Below are 17,812 nucleotides of genomic sequence, written 5' to 3'. Positions count from 1 at the left end.
AGAAAACCTTGATGAATGCAAGTGCAAGTAGAGCTCTTCCCCTAGGACAACAGGATCATCCACTACCTATTCTTCACAATAGCCCAGGAAAAATGCACATCTGTCAGTGCAATGCCATTTCCAATTGAGGAGCTAGGCTTACTATAATATTGGCTATTGCATCACTTAGACCGATTGAACTGAGCCCAGGTATTGGCTTGGCATGTCAGATACATGGTTCAGTAGATATATAAAACACCTGGGAGCCACAGAACTGAAGCTCAGCAAACACAGAGGTAGAACTGCAGAGGAATGTATTGATTATGAGCCAGTGCTTGCACAACAGACACAGAAATAGCCTTTAGGGGGCAGGAGAAGACTGTAAATACAGAGGATCTTATGCCAAGAATGAAATAAAATTTTGTTTCTCTACCTTAATTAAGTAATAGGCCATCTAAATACAGTGCATTCTTCTGCCTCATGGCTATAGGCAGAATGACTTTTATTGAAAAAATTTGGACTCAGCATATAATGCACAGAGATTAAACTAACACAGTAGGTCAATGGTAAGGATATTGCAAATACTTATTTTAGTAAATGAATTAAAAGAAGGAAGAGTTGATATCCAAGACCATTCTTTGCAGTTGTTTTTTAAAAAAACATGCTAAGTTAATTATATTGATACAGTATATTTCAAGACAAGACACAAGGTCCCTGTCACTGAACAAAAAATATTGTTCAAAACATTTATCATGTGTCTGCCTAAGGGGCAACGTATCTTTTTTTACAAACTAAGGCATCCCTCCCACTATTATCCCTAAACAGCAGTTATCACAATTACAATATAGATTCCTTTCTTAAACTAATTACCAAGCTAATTGTGTTCTTCAAAGACCATCACATTAATTTTCATAAATGCTGAACAAATTTATGTTGAAATACATGAATATATAGCAATTTACTGATCTATTTTTGCATCGTGGTAAAAATAGATAAAAACAAAAGAAAATCCTTAGCTTTGCATGGTGACTAGGTAATCTTTATCTTCATTAATGAGTTTGGAGAATATAGTTACAATGCATATGGTGTAAAACACAGAATAAAAACATTACCATATTGGAAAAAAATGTGAAAATCCTGGTAACTTTATATTCAGCTGATCAAGATAAGTGTGAAAACAATATTATTTTTATTGTGACCAAAACAGCTTGGCTTAAAAATGTTTTAAAATAAATATTTCATAATAACATTGTATTTTAAGCAACTATTAAGAAAAACACCATGAACTTCATATGGACTCAGAACAGTGGATAATTTCCCTAAACCAGTTTAGCATAAATGCACTCACCCCCATGCTGAAGTAGCAACTTGCCAATTTCTACATGTCCATTTGACAGTGCATCATGCAAAGGAGTCACCCCGTCCACTTGACTGAGCAGGTCTACCTCTGGACAACGTTGCAAAATTTCACGGACACACACTGTGCTGCCATGGTTACAGGCTTCATGCAACGGCGTCCAGCCAGCATAGTCTGAATTATAAATCAAGGGAAGTTTTAAAACAGCAGAAGTAATACTAAAATGTTAATAATGTAATTCATTAGACAGCAAAACACTTTACTTTTTAGTATTCATCATGGCTACAGTGGCAGTTTGTGATTTCAAAGCAAGAAATTCTATTGAAAAACACCTGAAAAAAATTAAACAGCATTTTTAAAAATCAATAGAAAATGTGATGTTAAAACACACTTTAGTTATAAACTAACCTTTCCTCAATTTTTGCTAGAAAGTCCTCATTTTGTGTTGTTTAACATAATAAAGACAGTTTTATAGTATAAATACAAACTTTATCACCAAACAGATATTAATACAGTTCTTTAGCTGGCTTAATTTCTTAGTTCTGTAGAGAAAATAAATAACTTACCTTTAGCATTAATGTCTGTTCCAGGGAAAGAGAGAAGCTGAATCAATCTCTCCACTTTGTTACTTATGCAAGCTTTATGCAGGGCTGTCTCTCCTACCATAAAAAATTAATAGATTACACTAGACTAGGCAAGATAGCAACTAAAGAAAATAATCAAAGTGCCTGGAACTAGGAGACCTGGCTATATGCCAGAAAATTCAATAATGAGTAAGATTTTCCTTTATCCTGTTTAACCATCTTTTAAGAAAATTCAAAAAAAACCCACAGAGCTTCTGTTCCACCAGAGATCCAGCAATGAAATTGTATTGCAAACGGTTTAACACAGGAATTATCTCCCCCCAGTTCAAGGTTTAAAGCTTCAATCACACTATAAAAGCACCAAGTGATCACAGAACACCAAAAATACTGGGTTTTGAAGCAATAAAACTTTAGAGTGCAGTTGCCCTCCCTTAAATTTATTCATGAACCTACGTTAAAATGTATGGTTCTTTTTACACAGCATTTATAGCTTAATTCAAATGAATGTTTCTGGCTAAGCACGAGTGCCTCTACACACTGAAGTATAATTCAGAACTTCAAATCTGTTAACAGATGGTTTGCTGTTTCTCAATAGGCTGTCTGACTTGGCTACAGTAGCAAGGGAAGGGGGGGAAGAGAGAGAGAGAAATAAATGAAGGCGTCCTAATAATAATAATAATAATTAAAAAAAGAAAATCCGTGCAAAAAAATCCCGTGCGTAAAAATCCCAAGCCTTAGTACCATGTAAAGCTGAAGTAAGTGTGAAAAATTGAACAGCAAGCAACTGAGAACTGCTGCTTATATCTAAAGACACCATTAGTTTCTGCATGATAAGAACTTCATACCCATTCTAAACGCTGTTTTGCTTTCACTAAATGATTAGGTTTGAACAAGAGCCAGAGGAAAATCTTGATGTCAGGTGAAAGATGATGCAACAAACATCTTAGAAATGAAAAATATCTCAGGCTAAATCTCTCAACCTGTGCGATAAGATTTACATGGTGTATTTTGTTATATTAATACCTTCACTATGTAAATCTGTCAGCTCCATACTCGTTCTTTCAACAGAAGATACTACTTACAATTTTGGCAGGGGAAGAATAGAAAAAAAATAGTTGGGTGGGGTTTTTTTTTGCGCTAGTCCTTCAGCTCACTTTTCTTTGTAGAAGTCAGCATGTAATAATTCACATCAATTTTACTTGCAAAAGCAATAAAGAGAAAGGGAACCAATTTTAAAAATGCATGGTCTGGCTCTGTTACTGAAGCTCTCTTAAATCCCAAAAGAGGGTGAGGGGTTTTTTTGTCCTTCAGTGTTTGTGATACAATTCTGGTTTTAATTTTTTGAACAATCCCAGCTTGCTGTTGCCAGTTTTTTCTAAGCCTTCTCTTGGGTGCCATGATTAATATAGTTGTGTTTTAAGTGATGTAGGTAAATTTCTGATGACGAAGACGACGAAAAGTAGTTCCAGCAAGTAATTCTGTTCAGGCTCATGTGAAGTACAATTTATTAAATTTGTGTAATAAGTAGGAACCGAATGAATTACTGCAGTGCTGTTTTATTCCTTAGGTACTTGGGTTCCAGTATAGCTAAGACAAAAGCCAAATGCCTTTCATAGTCTGGGCTGAATGCCTGGAAGAAAACAGTCCATATGCTTAACACAGCTATGTAACATAGCATACTCCTCAGTCTTTGTTCACAAAATGTCTAGGACTGAAAGAGATGAAGACTGAATTATACTTTCAAATCAGAAGACGTTGATCCTACCAAGCACAGGTTGAGGTGGATTAGCAAAGTAAGGCGGGCAAGACTGGAATGAGCTCACACAAGCTGTACACTGTATTTAATATCTGTGAGGGGGAAGGGAATGAAGAAGGCAGCTTTATTCCACCATATATACAATTCCTCCTTTTAAACAGACATCGGAAAAAAGAAACACAAACCATAAGAAAATAATTCTTGGGTATAAGCCATCAGTTTAGTTCAGCATTCATCAGGACAAGATTTTTAAACCTGAAACTGTCAATTCTAACCATATAAAGTTCTTAAGATAAATTAGATATATAGAATACCTTTAATATTTCGCCTGTACAAATGTACCTCTTCAGCCAAAAGGTAGGAATTCTCTTTGGTGTATGAAGCCTCAACTTTTGCTTTTGCTCTAAGCTTCTTTGCCAATCGAGGGCACTTATTAACGATTAAGTCACTGAAAAGAGAGCAAAGGGGACACATCTAAAATCACTATTATATATTTTAAGATAATGTATAGGTACTTAATGCTTTTAGATGTGTATGTACAGTATACTTAGATTTATCCACTTCAGAGTTATTTCTGAAATATTTTAATTACATAATTTCTATGTCATTTAATTAGAACCATATTTAAAACAGTAATAAAATTAAATTACCCACAATTAAACTTTCTTTAAAGGTAATTCTATGAACAGTTCAACTTCTCTATGTGCACTTTAATTTTGGGAAAATATAACTACATCAGTTTGCATCTACACTGAGATGGAGGATGGGAAGAACAGGGGAACCCCAGCCCAGAGGTGTTAAAGGTTTACAATGGAGCTTTCTGTCAGTTGCAGTAATTTGTAGACAACAAAACAGGTCATATAAAGTTCAAGAAATGTGTCAGGTCAGAAGCTGTCCCCCAAAGCAGAATAAAACTGGTGATGTTATAGGTATTACTTACGGTAGATCAGGCAGCACTTTGACTTGGTTCTGCTTATCACCATTTAGCATCTGTAATGCCTTTTGAGACTCAGGGCATGGCTGTTGCCCTATTTTCTTTTTCTTTGCTTTATTTATCTTTCTTGTCTCCTGCATCCCTACCTCTTGCAAAGCAGGTGAATAGGAACAGACCTATTGCAAAAGTAACATTTTCAATGACTTTGTATACAGTGAATTAAAATGCAGTCAATTTTCTTTTGTTGCACTTCATGCAAAGCAGTCATCCCCAACTCACAGCTTGCTGTATCTAAGTTTTAAAAAATATGATCCCTAAATGATTGCATATAGAGATTGTTTAAAGTTGTCTTCTGCAATCTTTTTTATATTCTTGTAATTCACTCTTTATGCTGGTGTCAGAGGTGAGCCAGAAAGTGGGAAATTCTAGACCTCTCTCGTTTTTGGTAGCTGAGAAAATTTTGAACACTTCAGCTGGACATAAGACTGAAGTAAAGCTAATTGATTCTCAGGTACTTAATGAAAGTATTTACAATCTTCCTGCCCAACCCAGGGAGCAAAACCCAGGCAGCAATTTGGTAAAGGAATACTCATTCCCCTTCTTTATCCCTTCTAAGATGAGGGGTTGGATTAAACCTTTGAGCATTGCAAAGGCAATAAGCTAGTTATCTCTTAGGTGCTCTCTCATTATTAGGATAGCTTTGGACGTTGTAGATATTTTGGCTTCTTTCCAGTAATACAGAGCTTCCAGCCCACCTATACTGCTCATTTTAAAAAGCCACATAAGTTTCTGCATTTTGGAAAAAGCATAGGAAGAAGTTCAGTGAGGGGACTCATTCAACAATTACACAACAATTACACCTGAAGAAAGAAATTAAAGAAGTCTTTGAGTATCTAGCAGATCATTGTAGATTCTGCAGGCAACTTGGAATGGGTGAGGGACACCTTCCTTGCACCTTCACTGTACATTTATCACCAGAAAGTAGGAGGGCACTATTTCAACCCATAGAAAAGCCTAGCTGATAAGATGCTGTATGAGAAGAGCTGGCAAAATTGGACGATAGTTACTATTTATTATATGGAACAAGAAAGGAGGCACAGTAATGCTAAGGAAAGCCACAAAAAGCACATGAACTTGTTTCAAGCACTACAAAAATTTATGTTTAAGTAGTTGCAGAGAGTGAACAGTAGTCATGGCAATACTAAAAATAGCAATTTCTGCTGCATATGTATTGGCAACATACATTAAATATTAGATACATAGTTGGCTTATTTTTAAAATTCTGACAGTCTTTTGTTCAAGCTCTGTTTAAACATGATGCATTAATAAACAATGACTTCTGTTCACAATAAACCCCTGTAAAATTCAGAAAACTTGTATATGGGAAAATGTATAAAGGTGTAAATCTGTTTTTCTTTTACTCTACCTGTAGAATTTTAGGACATACAGAAACAGTTATGGATTCCATATTCTGTTTAGTCATTAGTATTAAGATTACTGAAATGAGGCTCTAAGTTAGGGCATGTCATTACTGTGTGATCTCCCTGATTTGCCTGCATCTTGCCAGCAGTCATGGTTTTGAGAATTTCTTTCACAGCTTTCATCATGTATTTCCTCACCAACTATCACAAATTGTGATTTGCAGGCAGGAAAAGGTTTGCAAATAGGAGAAAGTTTTTATGAGGAGAAATTAACAGGAATACACAAAATCATAAAAGCTTGTATGTAACAAATGCTTGGACCCAGTAGAATAATAGACTGTAACTGCTTCAAAAAACCTGAAGGAAAAGATAACGCAGGATAATCACACTATATTTGGCATTTTCCTTAATTACAAATATAACATTGCCATAAAGTTTACATCAGAGATTATTTTAAAAAGCTTTCATTGTGACTTTTCATGTTAACTGCATGTAAACAGATTAATCAGGTGTTACAAATTCTCTGGCAAGAAAAATCTTACCATTGTTTTGAACCCAGATCTCAGTCAAAGAGAAATTTAAATGCAGTAGAGTCTATCTACAGGTGGAAGACAATGCATGCAATGAGCATGACCTTAGACCACAAACAAAAGATATTTTCCAAGTCTTTCATTAAACCAATTACTTGTAAAATACTTAAGTGCAATAGGTTATTAAGGAGTAGAAGAGTTACTTACTATTTTCTGAAGAGAAAGAGGTTCTGTAGAAATAGTTATATTCCTCTGTAAACACATTTTTTTAAAAACTGCTTCTGCAACAAACATTTGAAGCCAGAGGGATGGTATGGAACAAATGAACATTTTTAACTCACATATCGAAAAATCTGGATAAAAGCAAAGGAGGTAAAAAAAGAGCCTTAAAATGAGAATATACAAACCTGTACATCCAGAGTTATCTAAAAGATAGCTCTTCCAGACTTTTTTTCTGCTGTTGCAGATTCAGAAGCTATTCTCCATGACAATTACTAAAAATACTCATATTAAAAAAGATTTTTTCCATCATCTGATAATAAGACCAGCTTCTAAGAGAATGGCCAACAGATTTTAAAAGGCAAAGCACCACTTTTTATGTGAAACTTTTTAAAAAAATGCTCTAAACACAATCTTATAAAAGTTACACCTTGATTTTGAAAATCTGTAAATGACACAATACAAACACAATTCAGATAAAATGTATGACACATGAACAAAGAAATCTGCAAGTAATGCAGGGTAACCTATAAATTCTACATTAAAATTGACCGTAAGCAAATTTCAACCCCATTCAGATGTACCAAATAGTTCATACTGTTTCAAAAAAACCCAAAACAGAGAGTGGCAGAAGAATATATATCTCTATCTGTATCTGTATCTACATCTATATCTATCTCAATGTATATCAGGCATGTATCTGGCCTACCTCTCTTTTTTTTTTGGAAAAGAAGACAGAGTGACTGATTTTTCTTAGAGTGATATTTGTGTTTTGATTCTAGCAAAATAATTCTGTCAAAATGGCAACTGAATCAAGTGGAAAGCAAGGTCTGCTACCAGGAATAAAGTCTTTACTGTACTGAGGAAATATTCTGTTCTGCTAAGATGTGCTCATACATTAACTGTAGACTCAATCAAAACAGAAACAAAAGTTTTGAGCATACAGATGTTTTCTACTCTAAGAGCAACAGAATTCAGGAGAACTCTGCAACAGCTTTTTGGGCTTTAAGGCTGTGGACTGAACCGAGCAGCAATGATTACCTACAGCCCAGAGAATCTTTACTCTTTATAACCAGGCTGTGAATGTTGTTCTTGTGAATGCTCTCAATGAAGGAGACCATGGAAAGTATAATTTTCCATTTGTGTACAGGAAAGTAAGAAAGTCTTACAGAAATATATATCCAAGATTCTCCCTATTATATGAAAGCTAGAAAATGTGTTGCAGAGGAGATAATAGTAGTAGATACCAAAAGCTCCATTGATTTAAATACTATAAAGTTCCAACTGATTTGGCCTTCTAAGACCTAAGGCAGGCTATAACAATTCTGATAATTTGCTTTCTGTAAGACTGGAGTGGAACTATTTGTCTAGAGACTATGATTTTAGTTTCATTTTTTCAGGATAGTTCTTCGCAAGTGTCCAGGTAGGAGAAGGCAGCAACACTTTAAATGAAGCCTATGTACACCTGTCTCTAGAGAAAATGGTGACTGAAACCAGGATATCCATACAGGTGTAACAGCTGAGTTAGTTTTCTCACTATTTCCTAATTGGGGGGAGGGGGAAGCTTTGGTGGGAACTAAGTTTGAAAATAAAATTAAAAACATTCAGTAGTTTTCTTGAGATTATTTTTTTTCGTCTTTTGAGTTTCTCATTCCCTCGTTGCTAAAAGGACAACTTCAACCAACATTCCATGTTAAATGATAATGGTTCATTTGAGTTGTGACATTTCTCTTTATCTAGTACATTTAATGAGGAACAATACTGATTCATGGGACTAGTTGGAGTTTTCCCCCACCCCCCAAATAAAGTCCATTAAGTCTAACCATTTGGAATGAGACACTAAAATGTTGCATTTGAAGTCTGTATGGGTCAAACAGTTCAGCATAGCTTTTGGACTTATGGCTGAACTGTCTTTAGCAAGCAAGATCAAGTTTGTGGAGTAAAAAATTTCACCTGAGAATTGGCCTGAGCTAAGGTGTCTCCAATTGCCTCTCTGAAGTTACGGCTTATTGTGATATGCTTAAAGCTCTTCCTAAAGTGACAGGAGAGCTCCAAAGATTTTTTTCTTCTTCACACTGTGTAGTCTTGCTTTTGCAGTTAACACCTATTGAGGCTTATTTAGAGGGATTTTAATAAGAAAGCCTCTTCTATTTGGTCTTTGCTTGGGACAGACAAACAAACAGACACATACAATGGAACAGTTTCCTGCATACATACACATCACACCATAAGACTGCATATCTGCAATAGAAGGTAAAATATAACTTGAAAGTGAACTGAGGCTTTAGTTAGGACTTCGGTGCATCTGATTAAAAGACTTTAAGAGGCCTTTCAAACACTCACCATCACATGAAATGGCAAGGTACTGTGCCAAATCGTCAGCTATCTGATGAAACACATTTCTGTCCATAAGCAAACTTGAGATGATCCAATATTCCACTACAGTTCCAAGAATTGCATTTAATAGACCAGCTATTTCACACCTGAAAGCCTAAATGAAAAAAAAAAAAAGTATGTATAGACCTGTATACTATATAACAAATTCACACTGATAATGTAGCAATAACACTAGAGAGCTTCTTTAGATAAAAGCCCACTCTGTTGCCACATCACTTCTTCACTGCCTTTTTCTGCTCAAAAGCTAACTGTTGCAGCCAGGTCAACAAAATTAATACGCCATTGATGCCACATCAATTAAGACTTGGCATTGGAGAAATATAAGTTATTTGAAAACACTTTGTCTAAAACAACATGCAAAATGGGATCAAAGCTTACAAGTACAAAGCGTGATTTTGTTTTAAATTATGTTTTGTTTAACTGTAAGATTTCAAGTACTGCTTTTATGCTAGTTAACCCTGTTTTAATCTGACTATTACAGGGATCTTATTCTCCCTCCTCTATTAGGATTTTCTTTTCCTAAAGATTTCATCATGACATTAAAGCTCCTTTTGTGACTAACTGTGTATGTCTGTGCCAAAAAGGAAAAGGATGCAAGGTGTTAGTTTCCGGCACAGAAAAAACTTTGGCACCCAGTCTGCAGGATCAGAAAACTTTCTTCTGCTACCAGAAATTCCAAAGAGACTAGCAGCTGCAAATTTAGAAAGAACATACTTACGGGTATTAGCATTACCTTTTTCTCCCCTGAACCTGCACAAAATGATCATGTGTAGATAAAAGAGCCAAAGCCTATTTTCTTCAGGAGGCATCAAGACAATATACAGCACTTTAACACGCTAGCCAGAAAGTACCACGAGACAGACAAACATACTTGTTCACCCACGTGAGCACTTCATCAGTATTGGTTGGGTAAAGCACTGGTTCTAGTTTCTGACTTAGTCTGCAAAGGAAAGACAGATCTGTCTACTCAACACCCATGCAGAAATATTTTATGCAATGATTCTGAACTAAGTTATTTCTCTGATCATATGTACAACACAGAAAATTCGGTATTTATATGTCAGTTTTTAAAGTGCAAATTGGAAGAATATGTGCACCATCATAGGAACACATGAAATACATTTGCCCAAAGACACCTACCTAAGGCTCTAGTGGAGAATCACTACTGTTACACTAGAGCACCAGCCAATATGGCTGGACAGGCTGGAGAGGTGGGCCTGTGTGAACCTCATGAGGTTCAACAAGGACAAATGCAAGGTCCTGCACCTGGGTCGGGGCAACCCCCAGTATCAATACAGGCTGGGGGATGAAGGGATTGAGAGCAGCCCTGCCAAGAAAGACTTGGGGGTACTGATAGACGAAAAGCTGGACATGAGCCAGCGACGTGTTCTCGCAGCCCAGAAAGCCAACCGTATCCTGGGCTGCATCCAATGAAGCGTGGCCAGCAGGTCGAGGGAAGGGATTCTGCCCCTCTACTCTGCTCTGGTGAGACCGCACCTGGAGCACTGTGTCCAGCTCTGGGGTCCTCAGCACAAGAAGGACATGGACCTGTTGGAGTGGGGCCAGAGGAGGCCACAGAAATGATCAGAGGGATGGAGCACCTCTGCTATGAGGAAAGGCTGAGAGAGTTGGGATTGTTCAGCCTGGAGAAGAGAAGGCTGTGGGGAGACCTTATTGCGGTCTTTCAATACTTAAAGAGGGCTTATAAGACAGACGGGGACAGACTTTTTAGCAGGGCCAATAGCAATAAGACAAGGGGTAATGGTTTTAAACTAAAAGAGGGTAGATTCAGACTAGATATAAGAAAGAAATTTTTTACAATGAGGGTTGTGAAACACTGGAACGGGTTGCCCAGAGAGGTGGTAGATGCCCCATCCTTGGAAACATTCAAGGACAGGCTGGATGGGGCTCTGAGCAACCTCATCTAGTTGTAGATGTCCCTGCCAATTGCAGGGGGGATGGACTAGATGACCTTTAAAGGTTCCTTCCACCCCAAAGCATTCTGTGATTCTATGATATATAGCATTCTAGTAAAAGAGAATGAGCACTTCAAAATGGACAATTTTGGATAAGAGGGTAATTGAACTGAATATGTACTTACTTATTTGTCAGCTTGAGATTTTAAAGAATTACTTAAAGGAAGCAAAACTTCTGTCTTTTGCTGTGCTCTCACACCACAGTCAATGGTTTGTCTGATACTCCTTTGAGAACAAAATGTGTTCAAGGTTGGTTTAAAATAATTTAATAGGATTCCCTCAGGAGCTGGAAAGCACCAAAGACTGAAACAGTTTGAGCTTCATCAATAAATCACAGAGACATATGTAAGAGCAAGAGAGACTGTGACACAGATGAGATTTATTATAAAAAGATTACAAAGTAATTTGTCGAAAACCTACGTAAATACATAAAACTGTCCCTACAGTTAACAGACTTACTTGTCATTCAAAAGAAAAGGAATAAACACAACTACAAATAAACATTGTGTGGGCAGGCAGTATAATCTGAGTCACTGAAGGCTTTTAAGAACTGGCCAGTGAAAATGTTAGGAATGTGATCTCTGAGATCACTTCCAGCCCTACTTCCTCTTACTCTGTTAAGCCCTGCTTGATTTGGTTTGCCCCTTGCTTTAGTGTATCATAATACTTTATTGTAGATGAACTGTCGGATGTCATAATAAAAAAACCTGAGAACATTGATATGGCATGTCAACAACTTGAAAACAGTGTTTTTCAACTAAAATTTAAATATTTTAAAAGCTACATTACTCCCTATCTTCTGAAGAAAGAATAACTGAATAACTAATAAAATAAATTAAATATTAAATAAAATAATAAAATTGAATAACTAATTTAAAACATCTGAAATGCATTTAAATTTCCCTTAAGTATGCACACCTCTTTTATCATTGAACCCCAAAGCAAAATACTGGGTGAATAATTTAATTCCATCAATAGTTCTTTGCAGGAAATAAATTACACAAATGCAGCAAATAAGCACAATTTTAAAAGAGGTAAGTGAAAGGATCAAGGACCTATAGATGTAATCTGAGGTAGATATAGATGTAAAGCACAACTATTTACATTCTTTTTCTTGATTCTAAATCACAACCTTGTGTTACTTCATCTGTGAAATATTTTCAAGGAAAGGGGTGGGGAGCGAAAGCTGACCTTGAGGCAGGAGATTGAAATAATGACTGTTAATACTGCAAGTATTAAGAATGTTTCACAATCAGATATATAGCTGCATATTAAATGTGGCTGATACTCTAGTTGCAACTATGTTTGCTCAGCTAAGTATCTCTGCACACTGACAAACGAGATACTGCCAACTGGTGTAGTCTTGGCTGACATTGTGGTAAAACAACGGTACTACAAACCAAGAGCTTCTCCTTAATATTTTGAAATAAATCGTTCAATGCTACAAATGAAGAGGAAATGCTCTAATTTACTGAAAGTATCATCTGTTCTAAAAATATTCAAATATTAACATCTTAAAAATATTTTCAATGACAAAACAATACAAAAATAGTAATGAAAACACATGCAATATTAAAAAGGAAAAAGAAGCACGCATTTCCATTAAACATGGGAATTGCTACCATGTATGACAAAACATCATTGTGCACATAAATAGCTTCTGCTGTCAAACTCAAGAGGCTAAATCTGAGAAAGAAAAGTCTCTTCTACTGCTTTACAACTCTACTGCTGATTTAAAGCTGCAGTTTTTCTGAAGTTTAGATGATATTTTTTAATTACCAGACTAACGTAAAGGGAAAAATACCAACAAATTAAAAAAAGTTTCAGCAACAATATTTTTAGAATGTAAGAATAAAGTGTTACAAAGCTAAGTGATCTCTGTATATTAATCAGTGAAAAAGTAAATACACAGGAGCTACCTCATTTTTTTGTAGATATAGAAAAGCAATATTCAGAACATCGTATGGAAACTCTTATTCCTAGATATGAAATAACAAGTTAGCCATATAAATGACATGAATTGCTATTTTATTAACAAATGCAACTTTGGATTAAGTAAAAACACACTTAAATGACAGGTTTTTGTTTAGACTGTCATTTAGATAACGGTGTGACTACTGGTCATCGGCACACAAGCCTTCAATTAACAAAAATTGAGAATACTCAGAAACCACTGATTTTGGTTCTATTATCTACTACTTCAATCTCTAATCAAACTTGAATCTGATTTAGTTTTAACAGTTTGTTTCTTTATAAACTGGCAAAGAAGGACATGATTTTTGTAGGTATATTATAAACTATTCAAATCTCTCCCTCTTCCCCATAAATGATGTATTTTTAAAATTCCTAAAAATAACATACTGCTACAAAATGTAGTATTTCAAATTGTGCTGAAAAGATTCTTAGTAGAATGGCAGTAGTATTCTTCCTTATAAATCCAAGTGTACTGGGTCTGCCTGGGATAGAGTTAATTTTCTTCATGGCAGCCTGTGCTGTATTTTGAATTTGTACCTCAAACACTGTTGATAACACAGGGATGTTTTAGCTACTGCTGAGCAGTGCTTGCACAGCACCAAGGCCTTTTCTTTCTCCCACTCTGCGCCCCCAGCAAGTGGGCTGGGGGTGTGCAAGAAGCTGGGAGGGGACACAGCTGGGACAGCCAACCCAAAACGACCAAAGGGACATTCCATGCCATATAAATGTCATGCTCAGCAATAACAGCTGGGGAAAGGAGGAGGAAGGGGGGATGTTTGGGGTTATGGTGTTTGCCTTGCCAAGTAACTGCTATGCATGATGAAGCCCTGCTTTCAGGAAGCGACTGGACATCTACCTGCCGATGGGAAGTAGTGAATGAATTCCTTGTTTTGCTTTGCTTGTGCGCACAGCTTTGCTTCACTTACTAAACTGTCTTTATCTCAACCCATCAGTTTTCTAGTTTTTGCCCTTCTGATTCTCTCCCTCATCCTGCTGCGGGGTGGGTGAGTGAGTGGCTGGGTGGGGACTTACCTGCCAGCTGGGGTCAACCCACTATACCATGCACAGCAAATTAAGTAAGATCCAGTTAAACCTTTTTTCAAAACTATCTATCTTCCATATTCTTATTGTTGAGAATCAAAGCTATCTCACCAAGAAAAGCATTGAAGTGGGAAGAGGCTGTTGACTGTGTTAGCATACAAAGGTCACATCAGTACAACTGATGTCTGCCAGCTTAGCAAATGCAATTCCTACGTTGCTGTTCCGTTTAATGCACTGCCAAGTCAAGTGCTCAGTGACAGAAGTTTCACAGTGTGTTTTAGTACACATGAAAGTTCTTATAGGAAAGCTTTTAAGTCATAAGAAAATTCATTTTAACTTTTTTACTTTGAATTACAGAGTTATTTTAGAGTTGTTTTAGAGTTCTTTTTCATGTGGTGTAGATATTTTTAGGGTTATGCAGTATTCCAAAAGTGCCTAAAACATCCTTCCAAGAAAGCTATTGGAAGTGACATAGACCAGAAAGACCTTTAGTGCTACAAATTTACATGACACAAATTTATACCAGGTAAAGATACCTGAAACATGGAAGAAAACAAATCAGAAATATGCAAGATGATGCAAGTAAAAAAATGGAATTAATGCCATTTTCACTCCTTTGTCAGGCTATGTAGGACAGCTTTTTTTAAAAAAACACCAGTAGCATCAGGGATGAAAAGCATTTCTGATACCATCTGTGACATTGTGAAAAGCCATGCATGCAATAACTCAATGTTACTCAAAGTGTTATAAGTAATATACACGTTCCTTTGTAAATTCTAAAGTTGAATTAATGGCTTTGATTCAAGGAACCTTGACCAGGAGTTTCTGCATCAAACGCTTTTAAATAATATCATAAATAATAAACGTTACTTATGTTAAAGTTACATTCAATATTGACTTGAAGATCTCAAGTGATGGAAAAACTTCTATGTTCTTTGGCAGTGCACTTTAAACTACAAGGGTAGTGTATCAGTTTTATTCCACCAAGTTGTCCCAGCAGATTAACACAGTGTTAAGCAAGGGTATTCAATTTCCTATCACTAATTTTATTTTGGTACATTTAAGATAAAGTATATTCTATCTAACACAAGAAAGCAAATGCACTCATATATGTAACTTAAGTCTTTATAGGCCTTCGTTCTTTCTTTTTCTTTTTTTCTGATGTAGGTTACAATAGGCCTGAAAAGTGAAATATCTTCAAAGTATGTAAGCCAAGGAAACCAGTAACTCAGAATTTCAGCATGGATTTTCTCACTTAGAATCATAGAATGCTTTGGGATGGAAGGGACCTTTAAAAGTCATCTAGTCCATCCCCCCTGCAATTGGCAGGGACATCTACAACTAGATCAGGTTGCTCAGAGCCCCATCTTGCCTGTCCTTGAACGTTTCCAAGGATGGGGCATCTACCACCTCTCTGGGCAACCCGTTCCAGTGTTTCACAACCCTCATTGTAAAAAATTTCTTTCTTACATCTAGTCTGAATCTACCCTCTTCTAGTTTAAAACCATTACCCCTTGTCCTATTGCTATTGGCCCTGCTAAAAAGTCTGTCCCCAACAGAATACTATAACTATTTCTGGACTGCTCTTTTGACACCCACCCTCCTCCATGTTTACACACATATATATAAAAAACATAATTTTGCAACAAATCAGCACTAGAAGACAGGAAACATATACAGATATTTTCCCTCCACTCTAGTCCTGATTTGTTGCAATCTCTTTGCATCACAAAAAAAGATAATCTGATTCTAAAAAGCTAAAAAAAAAAAATTGGCCCCTTTTACTAATTAGAAAATAATGTGCTAGATATGCCAAAGAAAGAATTTAATTGAATTATTCATCTGTTTTTATTTAGAGATATTTTCACTGGAGAATTGGTATATCACAACTGGCATTTTTCTTCCCATGAGCTAACAAGCTTGTGTAAGCCGGGAAACATGGTCATCCCTTTACACTGTGCTATAAAACACTTAATTTCTGTGCCTATGCAGATTGTAAGAATACCCAAAGTCATCCCTTTCATTTAGGTTTCTGAATGGCCTTAACATGTTTCTTGCCAATGTGTTACCTCTTAAGTAAACAGCTTTTAAAAAGCAAAACTGGTAACAATGACAACAATTTTGCACCCAATATGCCATATTTAATGACATGGAACTACTGTGGCTTTATTTATGCATCTCTAAAATAATAGAGAAAGGAGAGAAAGCACAGTTCTGCCTGCATAGCTGGGGAGGATCTGCTCCTTCGGCTTTCTGAATGACCTTTTCAACTATGTCATGGAATTTTAAATGGAGTCTCTGAATATATAGAAAAATCAGTATATCAAGTTTTAATATAACAAAATTGAGAGTGCAGAAAGGGATAATGACAAGTTTTGAATATAAAAATATGGTATTTTGTTTTAGAGTTTATTTTTGGCAAAAAATGCAAAGGGAAAGAAAATGCAATATATAAACACAAAGTTAAAGAATAAGGCTGTAAGAACATACTACAGATATTATGAGGCAACAAGCTGCTTTTTAAGGCTAGAATTCATATCTGCAGGGATATTGTACATTACAGTGCATAAGATCAAAGTGGGAAAGCAATAGGCACCTTGGTTTTGTGCTGAAAGTACAAATCCTATATATATGCATACAAAGAAAATAGAATCTAAACAAGAGGTAGGTCTCTATATTTTATGTTATGTTTTATTCTTTCTTTTAAGTTTATTTTTCATATATGTACTACACTCTGTCTGACACAAGTGATTATTCTGCTTATGCAAAGAACACTTTATGAAAAAGGTATGGCTTACAGTGCTGGAACTTGTCAAAAGAAGGCATAGTAGAAAAAAGAAAATGGTGCCTACACTCAAACTGCAGATTCAACACCAGGAAATATATGAAAGCAGTCTCATTTTCCAAAGAAACAGAATGGCCACTGACACCAACTGAATGGAAGCCTGGTTGGTGCTCAGTACCTTTGAAAAGGTAGGTTGTTTAAATATAAATATGGGTATAGAAGCCTAATTTTAGGCACATTTTTAATATCTTGACCAAGGATAAAAGGCAGTAGTGTTTCAGAATGTCTTGCTTTGATAGCCCTCAAAAAAGGTAGGAGGTCTGGCTAGGTAAGATGAGTGAAGCTCTCATTATGTTTAATCTTTCTGCTTTCTTAACATAATGAAGAACTACTAGGTATTCTATTGAAAGTGCTTTTTTCTCTGGAATACTTGATTTTCTATTGTTGTTCTGTTATTGTATTGAAAAAGTGAATGAAGTACCTATTTATTCTGTGCTTTCACAATAATTTAAAAGAGAACGCAGAGACAGCAGTAAGTTTGTATTTTATGTCAGAATCTAGAAGTCAAAGATGTTTTACAAGGCCCCTAGCTTCTGAAAAGAAAGAGGTGGTATAGAGGACACTCAGTATCTTTCAGGTCAATGTCCTGCTGGTCAGCAGGTCACAGAACAGCAATTAAGTTGCCTTCAATCCCATTTTTATGAAAAGACCTAGGGAAGATACCAAATGAAACTAAAGGACTTGGGAAGAAAACTGGGGCATTTATTAAAATAAAATAATACATATCTGTAGAAAACAGCAAAAAACTATTAGTTTTGTCAGCTTTCTCCTTCCAACATTTCCTGAATACAATCACTGT

The 17,812-nt window shown here is 36.0% G+C and overlaps 1 protein-coding gene across 4 annotated transcripts in view; it reads right to left on the bottom strand.

Annotated features, from left to right (window-relative positions):
• Positions 1–17,812, bottom strand: part of SLF1 (SMC5/6 complex localization factor 1) — a 44,675-nt gene that overhangs the window by 4,613 nt on the left and 22,250 nt on the right. For all 4 annotated transcript variants that reach the window (XM_087761460.1, XM_087761459.1, XM_087761462.1 and 1 more), the window contains 6 exons: positions 9,124–9,271; positions 6,769–6,914; positions 4,617–4,786; positions 3,991–4,124; positions 1,903–1,995; positions 1,328–1,510 (listed from right to left, as the gene is read on the bottom strand). In XM_087761460.1, the coding sequence (XP_087617586.1) occupies positions 1,328–1,510; positions 1,903–1,995; positions 3,991–4,124; positions 4,617–4,786; positions 6,769–6,914; positions 9,124–9,271 (874 nt within the window). The remainder of the gene's footprint in view (positions 1–1,327; positions 1,511–1,902; positions 1,996–3,990; positions 4,125–4,616; positions 4,787–6,768; positions 6,915–9,123; positions 9,272–17,812) is intronic.

The sequence above is a fragment of the Nipponia nippon genome, unplaced genomic scaffold, assembly GCF_047370975.1.
Source record: "Nipponia nippon isolate SJK-2023a ecotype South Korea unplaced genomic scaffold, ASM4737097v1 scaffold_24, whole genome shotgun sequence".
Classification (NCBI taxonomy): domain Eukaryota; kingdom Metazoa; phylum Chordata; class Aves; order Pelecaniformes; family Threskiornithidae; genus Nipponia; species Nipponia nippon.
The sequence above is the reverse complement of the archived record's forward strand: the minus strand, read 5'-3'. Positions and strand labels throughout refer to the sequence as shown.